General features: G+C 38.4%; 1 protein-coding gene across 9 annotated transcripts in view; it reads right to left on the bottom strand.

Annotated features, from left to right (window-relative positions):
- The window catches only part of OSBPL8 (oxysterol binding protein like 8), a 230,757-nt gene that overhangs the window by 40,786 nt on the left and 182,003 nt on the right, over positions 1–7,968 (bottom strand). For all 9 annotated transcript variants that reach the window (XR_001942119.1, XM_018572747.1, XM_018572757.1 and 6 more), the window contains 5 exons: positions 7,300–7,370; positions 6,321–6,401; positions 3,868–3,969; positions 2,016–2,219; positions 508–592 (listed from right to left, as the gene is read on the bottom strand). Coding sequence is in view for 8 of the 9 variants with exons in the window: in XM_018572747.1 (XP_018428249.1) it covers positions 508–592; positions 2,016–2,219; positions 3,868–3,969; positions 6,321–6,401; positions 7,300–7,370 (543 nt within the window). In the remaining variant the exon portion in view is untranslated. The remainder of the gene's footprint in view (positions 1–507; positions 593–2,015; positions 2,220–3,867; positions 3,970–6,320; positions 6,402–7,299; positions 7,371–7,968) is intronic.

Below are 7,968 nucleotides of genomic sequence, written 5' to 3'. Positions count from 1 at the left end.
CCGCCGGGACCCAAAGACAGTGTCCCCCCCCCCCCCAATCCCAGATACGGACATCAGCTTTCATTATTCAAGCTAAACAAGTCCTCTCAAGGCAGTGAGCATGGTTACTTGCATTTGATACATAGCATTTCTTCATTTGATTGCTCAGCCTTTGTTTAAGGTTTAAGTAATTAGGTTTCTCCATCATGTTCCCCTACTTCAGCAAAATGTGTGGAGGAACTTTAAATATCTCACAAATAATCATTGTATGCAAACTTTAGATTTGCTTTTTGGTTATTCTACTATCCATTGTTTCCTATAAAGTAAGGGGAATAGATCACCTTAGCAATTGAAGGTGATCCCAACATACAGATTACATTATGCATCTCCTCTAGATAATATAAGGAAACCTAAGTTAATACTGTGTTGGCAGCTGGGAAGGTACAAATGTGAGCAGCTGCTACTGAACAAGAACAAACATTATACAGACCAGCAAGCCCTTCAACCACAAGAAATATTGGTATTTACCATCAGATTCTGATGCAGCGCGGATAATCAAGTAACTGCCTGGAAGAGGCTGCGTAATAGATCCAACTGCTTCACCTTTAGGACCCTTAAAATAAAGAAAAGTTAATAGGACCTACCAAGGTGCAAATTATACAACCATTTTATATGACATTCTCTTACACAAGAACTTCTGCATACTGTCTCTGCAATGTCATGCTGACTGATGGCACTGGACACAACGCAGAACAGCGGAAGCTTCCTTGGAACTACAGTACATGGCCTGATTTTGTACTGGGGTTACAGTATGTGGTCTTCCTGATCAGAGAGCGCCCCTACAGTTTTTGCCACTTGAGTTTGGGGGGCTGCTGATGTTGCTTGTTACTGGGGGACACTGGTGTTGCACGTTACCAAGGGGAGGGGGGTGTGTGCTTGGGGGGTGTTGGCGGTGCACGTTATCAGGGGGGTGGTGTTTGGTGATGTCACTGGTTGCCAGGAGCTGGGAGCTCTTAGCAACTTGGGATGCTCTGACCAGAAAGGGGGTGGCAGGTACACCTGTCGCTCCCCCCACGTAACCCAATGAGATGTCGTGGTCTTTCTGATACTGCACTGATGTTAAGCAATCTCTCCGACACTGTACTGGGGTTATGCTATGTCATATTTTTGATACTGTACAGGGGGTATGCTAGGTGGCCTTTCAGATACTGTACTGGGGTTATGCCATCTCGTCTTTCTGATAATAGACTGGAGCATGCTATGTGGCTTTTCAAATACTGCACTGGGGTTACGTGATGTCATCCTTCTGATACTGTACTGGGGGTATGCTACGTGGCTTTTCCGATACTGTACTGAGGTTATGCTAGGTCATCTTTCTGACATCATACTGAGATTATGCTACACGATCTTTCTGATATTGTGCTGGATTGTTTCAATGCAATCTTTTCGACATTGTACTGGGGTTTTGCTATGTAGTCTTTCTGATATTGTACTGGTGTTTTGCTATGTAGTCTTTCTGATATTGTACTTATGGTAGATGGTCTTCCTGATATTGCACTGGGGTTATGCTATGTGATCCATCTGATATTGTACTGGGTTTAAGATATGTCATCTATCTAATGTTGCACTGGGATTATATTATTTGATCTTTTAGATATTGTACTGAGGATTTGCTATGTGGTCTTTCAAATATAGCACTGGGGTTATGTTATGTGATCATTCTGACATTTTATTGGGGTTGTACTGTGTGGTCTTCCCGATATTGTACTGTGTTGATGCCATGTTGTCTTTTTGATATTGTGCAAGGGTTACGTTAAGTAGTCTGACACTATGCTAAGGTTACGCTATGTGATCACTCTGATATGTATGTAGGTTATGTAATGTGGTCTGTATGATACTGTACTTGGGTAAGCTATGTGACCATTTTAGGATTGTTATGAGATCACACTATGTGGACCACAACATTTGCAATGCCACTACGCATCAAAAGAGTACAGCATTTCATAAAAGATTTTTACAACAGAATAGACACTTACCTTAACAGCCCAGATCGACTGTTCAAGCGGGTGGAAAAGTTTAAAGCAGAATCCATCCTTCTTAGATGGCCTTTCTATGATTTCACAGGCATTCAGTAGAACTGTGCCTACCCACTGTCCATTTTTGTGGGTTTTATAGATTAACAGGACCCCTGGTTTTAACACACACCACAGTTTCGTCCAACTTTTTAACGTCCCTCTAATCTGTAAATAAATGTGAAACATGTTCTTGAAAGGAAAATGAACTTTTGATCAAATGAATTCATACAGAACATGCAATTGTTACACACGCTTTACTGTAATATAAATTGCCTTTGTATTGCAATATGCTGCTTGCTACAATTTTCTAAACCTGTGAAAAAATAAAATATGGCTTCCTTGTATTGGGACATTCTGTACACTGTTGTTTCACAGAATTCCCCCAGAAATGTTGGCTCCTTCTCATGTGACATGATCCCTGCTGTCCCTAGTAGTTTTTCACATAATGAAACATTGAGACTCATTGTGGGATCAGAAGACTTTCCCTCTCAATACTCAGCGAGTGGCTGCAGGAAATGATGGCAATTCATGTATAAACTTGAATGCAAACAGCAGCAGACAGAGGACTCTGAAATTACATTTGCTAAAATCCTTAAAATGAATGTAGCAGACCAGGGCAGGGTTGTTTTTCTGTCTCAGAAAAATAATAAAATATATTTATAATAAGGCCAACCAAAAAAATTGTAAAGTTTTCTGAAAAAAGATGTAATATTAATAACCGAACGTCTAACAGTACCATTTATTCATTATTAATTTATTAAAAGAGTAGAAAGTGGTGTGAGGACTCCAGCTTACATGGGAACTATAGTAGACAGCACCCTTCAGAGATCAGGTCAGGTGCCACCCATTATCAAGAGCTTCCATGGGAAGGACGTTACAGCAGAACCAACTCTCTTCAGAGGATTTTAGTGGTGAAAACGCCCCACAAAAGGGGGCAAAAATGCCGGAAGGACATTCGTCCTCAACAGTATATGATTACTCAGAAACGTTATTTCTTGGTCAGTAACATTGCTGGCCTTTTGGACACGGTTTCCTTTAGATGTCAAAGGATGTCACTTGCTGCATACTGGTTCTAGGCCAGTATTAGTGCCAGGAACAGGAAAGTGATTAGCATTTTCAGGAGGAAAGTCAGAAATGGCAACCATTAATAAAATTCTACTTTCAGCAACAATTCTGGCTGCACATTTGAACCTTTGTGAATTAAACTGGTACTGCTATCTAAGGACAGACTGAAAATTGGTATAGGGAAAAGGCAAGTCAGTCTTGATAATTTAATTTTGAATTTAAGGCTGAATAATTACTTAATTACAGATGCCCATGTGTTGAAATGCTGCCATGATGCTGATCCCATGCAACATGTATGCAACACTTCCTGGGGTGTAGAATACCTGCTTCCTGCTGCACATTGCGATTCCTCCAACCAGTTCATCTTTCACTAGAGGATGTACAAGCCAGTAGGAGGAACCACAACAAGCCCTTAAGACTTAGGGTCACAGGAGTACGTAAGTAAATGTACTTCTGTAACTCCAAAGAAAAGTAAAGCCAAAAAAGGCATAAAAAAAAAGCATTATGATGATTAAATACTTTCCATCTACAAATTTCTAAAATCTCAAGCAATACTTGAATGACTTGCATCCCTTGAAAAAAAATGGCTTGTGTGGCTGGACTAACAGCAGTAAGGAACTGTGAACATGACTCCAGAAGAACACCATCTAAGGATACAAGTGACTTCAGAATTTTTAGAAAATAATGCCTTTATTGTGAATGTATGAACTACTGTGCAAGTATAACCTGCAACACCTGTAGCTCTCACCTTTAGCCAATCTGCCATGACAATAACCGATGGATCTGTGATTGTACTGAGCAATTCTTTCGTGGCCCTCTTCTTCTCCTCCCTATAATTTTTCTTTTGCACCTGAAAGAACAGAATAAACACATTACACTAATGCAGATAACAGAGGGTTTTCATGTGGAAAACACTTATCAGCTTCCAGCCCACCTATTTTGACCTTGGGCAAACCTACTTATCAAATTTAAGGTTGGAGAAACAATGACTAAGAACAGTGGGTGACTGCTTACCATATAAATATTCTGTTACAGAACAACGTTCATTAACATTCTAATTGATGCTAAAAAAAAAAATTATGATTCATATTTCCTGAACAGAAATCAGCTCTACTATTTAGTCTGTGCAAATTTCTAATAATCTTTCAATCCATTAATAAATCAGGGAGACAGTGGGTGGATTGGCACTAGCTATAAAATAAGATGAACAGAAAGCTGCTCTGCCTTGGTCTCCCCATATAAAAGACCAAAGCTCAGGCTGACTCATGTTCTAGGCACTAGGGAAGTCGCTTATCGAGGAAGTTGTGTTCAGGAAAATAACAGGAGGCTTAGTACGGACCACTCAAAGTAAACAGAGAAAAATAAATACACACTCAACATAACCTGTTACCTGTAGACACAGTGTTTTTTTCCCCCTGGAGACCACTAGCTTGAATGCATTAAAAACAGCTACAGCCTAGAGAGGAACTGAACTCAGACAGTGAAATGCTATATTGTAGGGGCCTACAGCATCATAGCTGTATATCTTCAGTGAGAGATCTAAGGCACTGCTGTCTCTGACTGATAGTCTAGATCAGAAGATTTGGAGTGGATTTTGGTGCTGCTCTCCTTGCTGCAGCCTCTGCCATGAGGAAACAAAAACCTTGTCTCTACCAGGAAGGCTGTCTCCACATTACAGAGGGACACTGTAAAGAATTAAGCTTGGTAAGTCAGTAATGGAAGCGATCAGCTCTAGGGAGATTACAAGCAATGCTGGTGACTAATCCTTTACCCTCTGTGCGCTATTTTTTTTGTTATGGGGGCAGCTTCCAGAGCTGAGTTCCTCTTAAGAACAATGTTTTGGAGTCAAGTCACCTCTCACACCTGTACGCTTTATGATCTAGAGCAATTTTGATATTTTTGCTACAAGCCTCCCAAACTTAACTTACTTAGTCGTTACCTAACATATGACTTTTTTTATGGTAACATTGACTTGTGAAAATCATTTTATTTAATATGCATTCTAAAAACAAAAAAACTAAAAACTTTTTTTGTTTGACCTGAGTAAGCTTTAAAACAACTAGTGTTGTGCACATTTTATAGAATAATTTTTCATTTCTAACACTAAATGTAAGTTTCTGGTAAAATAAAACACCACAAAGTTATTTGTAAATGCAATAGAGGCTTCTTTTTACCTATAAATAGTAAAAAAAATAAATACAAAAAAACTGCATTATAATAACAGCTAAGAAGAGAAAGTTTGAGATTTTCAATAAGATTAACTAAGGAATAAAGTGTAACTATGGGCAAAAATAAAATATGACTTATAGGATACAGAATAACAGTGTAATACGTGTTAGATGGAGTTGGACTTTAATTTGTTAGACCATTTAAATCTACTAAGTCTGTCTAACCATACCCTCTCTGCAGGTTGACCATGCTGCTGTCCAAGGGTGGCTATGCTCCATAGATACAGTGGAAACGTGAGAGTAGCCACCCTAAGACAGGAAGTGTGTTACTAGCTGGATCACCAGGTGAAAAGGGAGAAAAAAAAAAAGACCTAAAAAGAAAACTAACGCAGCAATCACATTGAAGGACTTGCAGCCTGTAATGTATTATAATTTGGTCTTTTAATTTAGATATACCTGAATAAAGTTAAATAGATGCAGCTTATACTAAAAACAATTACCTTTTTTCCCCATTTTCAAGGCTGCTTTTATTGGCATCATGCATAGATAAAAATAAAACATTTATGATCTTCAAATAAAGAACACAACTGAACACACTTTAAGAATAATATTGTTAGCGTGTATTTATAATGATGTTTGCAGGCTTTTTTATAGAACAGACGCTGCTGTTGGCACTACTGCAACACATACCAGGACGCAGCTGTCAAAATGACAGCTGGCCCTACAACTTTCTGACAGCTCTTGAGCTGTGGTGGTGAAAACCATGGTGTGCCCGGTATGCCTGGGTGCTTTCTGGGTAGTTCGGGGGTGTACCTGGTATGCCCAAGGTCCATAACATTAATACAGCACAGGTTTCATTGACTGCAACATTATATTATGGTCAGATCAGGCACACAGTAGTCCTTGAAAGGTCTACAATGAATGCACTACAATGGGTTTTGAAGTGCCCATCCTTCAACCTGACAAACACATTCTATAACAGATCTCCTCCGGTACAAGGTATTGTCATTTAACATGGTCAGTAATGACTTACCTTGAGTGATTCCTTTTTTGTAAGTTTGCTTGAGGCAGCGGCAATATCCTTTTCAGACCCATTGTATAATTTAGACTCTGACTGCAAAGGAATGATCAAATGTAGGAAGCATTAAAAATACAAATGTAGATAAAGAATTAACATTCACCATTATTTGCTTGTCTTTTTGAACTGTAATAAGAAGCTAATAATAATGTACACCAATACATGGCAAAAGTCAGAAAAAATATACGAGTGTATCTATACACTTGGGATACACCTTCTAAAAATGTACAAGATTCTTCCTATCTTTCTTCAGGGCTGATTGGAAAAAAGAAAGTAAATGTTTTTCTGTATATTCCTTATGACATATTCTGGACCTATTGATTTGGTGATACTTGTGTGTTTTGGAAAGATGCCAGGGCACTGTCCTTTGAAGCCATGTGAAGACTCTGGTGAGATCTCTGACCCTGAGCTCTCAACACCACTCACTTACCACACCCATTGCTAGGAGGCCACAATCTTTCTTTTTTTATTCACTTTAAATTATGTATGCTGCTGTATCAGAAGGTGTAGCGAGACCTGAATAGAGAAGCAGTCACTGGATGATTCAACCTTTCAGGGCCCACCATTTACTTATATAGCACTTTGGATGGACTAACCACTAACCATTTAGGCTTAATTTAGGAAAGCTCTGACAGCTACCATCTGCGAATCTGTTTTGCTGAAAGTTCTTACTTACTTAGAATTAACTATATAACAAATGATCCTACAAAACAGGCCACTATTATAAAGACTGATAAGTTCTCCTGAGCCTCAAAGCAAGTGGAAGCTCTGTAACATACAACATAACTTGGAACAAATACCAAAAGTTTAACCTTGTATCCCCATAAACTGTCCTTTTCTACATCACGCAAGCACATCAGGAGCTCTGTGGGTTATTTAGCAATAGGGGCAGTTGAAGAAGGGAGTTTTCCAAGGAAAGCATGCATAAGATTACCTTGCTCTTGGACATGGAGTTAGAAGAGTCCTCTTTACTTTGCAAGGTTTCATCCTTGACCCTGTCGAATCCTAGAACAGAAAAGAAGAAAATGTTTTGTTTTATAAATATTTATTAATTTTCTAACAACTATCCAAGTTTCACATATTTTACATAGCTGACAGACAATCAACATTAAAACAAAACAAGACGTTACGTTAATCCCTTCTAACCTCCATATTATACCCATTATCCATAACCCAATCTATATCTGCGTAGGGCCAACCTTCCCAGTTTCACCCTTTAAAGTGAATGTCTCATAGTATAATTAACTTTTATTATGAACTACCTGTTAATTTAAATTTCATTAGTCTTTCCATTTCTTTACTGTTTAAACCCTTCAACTTGAACAATGATTAGGTGCCTTCCATAAATCAATACTCTGTGGGCCAAATATTCTGTGCACCACCAATATTTTATCAAAGTGAAAAGTGAATCACCTTTTGTTGATCATAATGTGATAGTATGTGTATTTATATAAAAATACTGTTAATTGTGCCCAAATAAATATATTATTTATCATGTGAAACTACATACTTATATCTCTATCTACTACCCTTTAATAAAATCAAAACAACAATCTTTACAATGAAATCAAATGTGTTGAACTAAGACAACACCCCCCCCCCC

This window comes from Nanorana parkeri, unplaced genomic scaffold (genome assembly GCF_000935625.1).
Source record: "Nanorana parkeri isolate BGI_ZX_2015 unplaced genomic scaffold, ASM93562v1 scaffold45, whole genome shotgun sequence".
Lineage (NCBI taxonomy): Eukaryota > Metazoa > Chordata > Amphibia > Anura > Dicroglossidae > Nanorana > Nanorana parkeri.
This window is presented reverse-complemented; position numbering and strand designations above follow the sequence as displayed.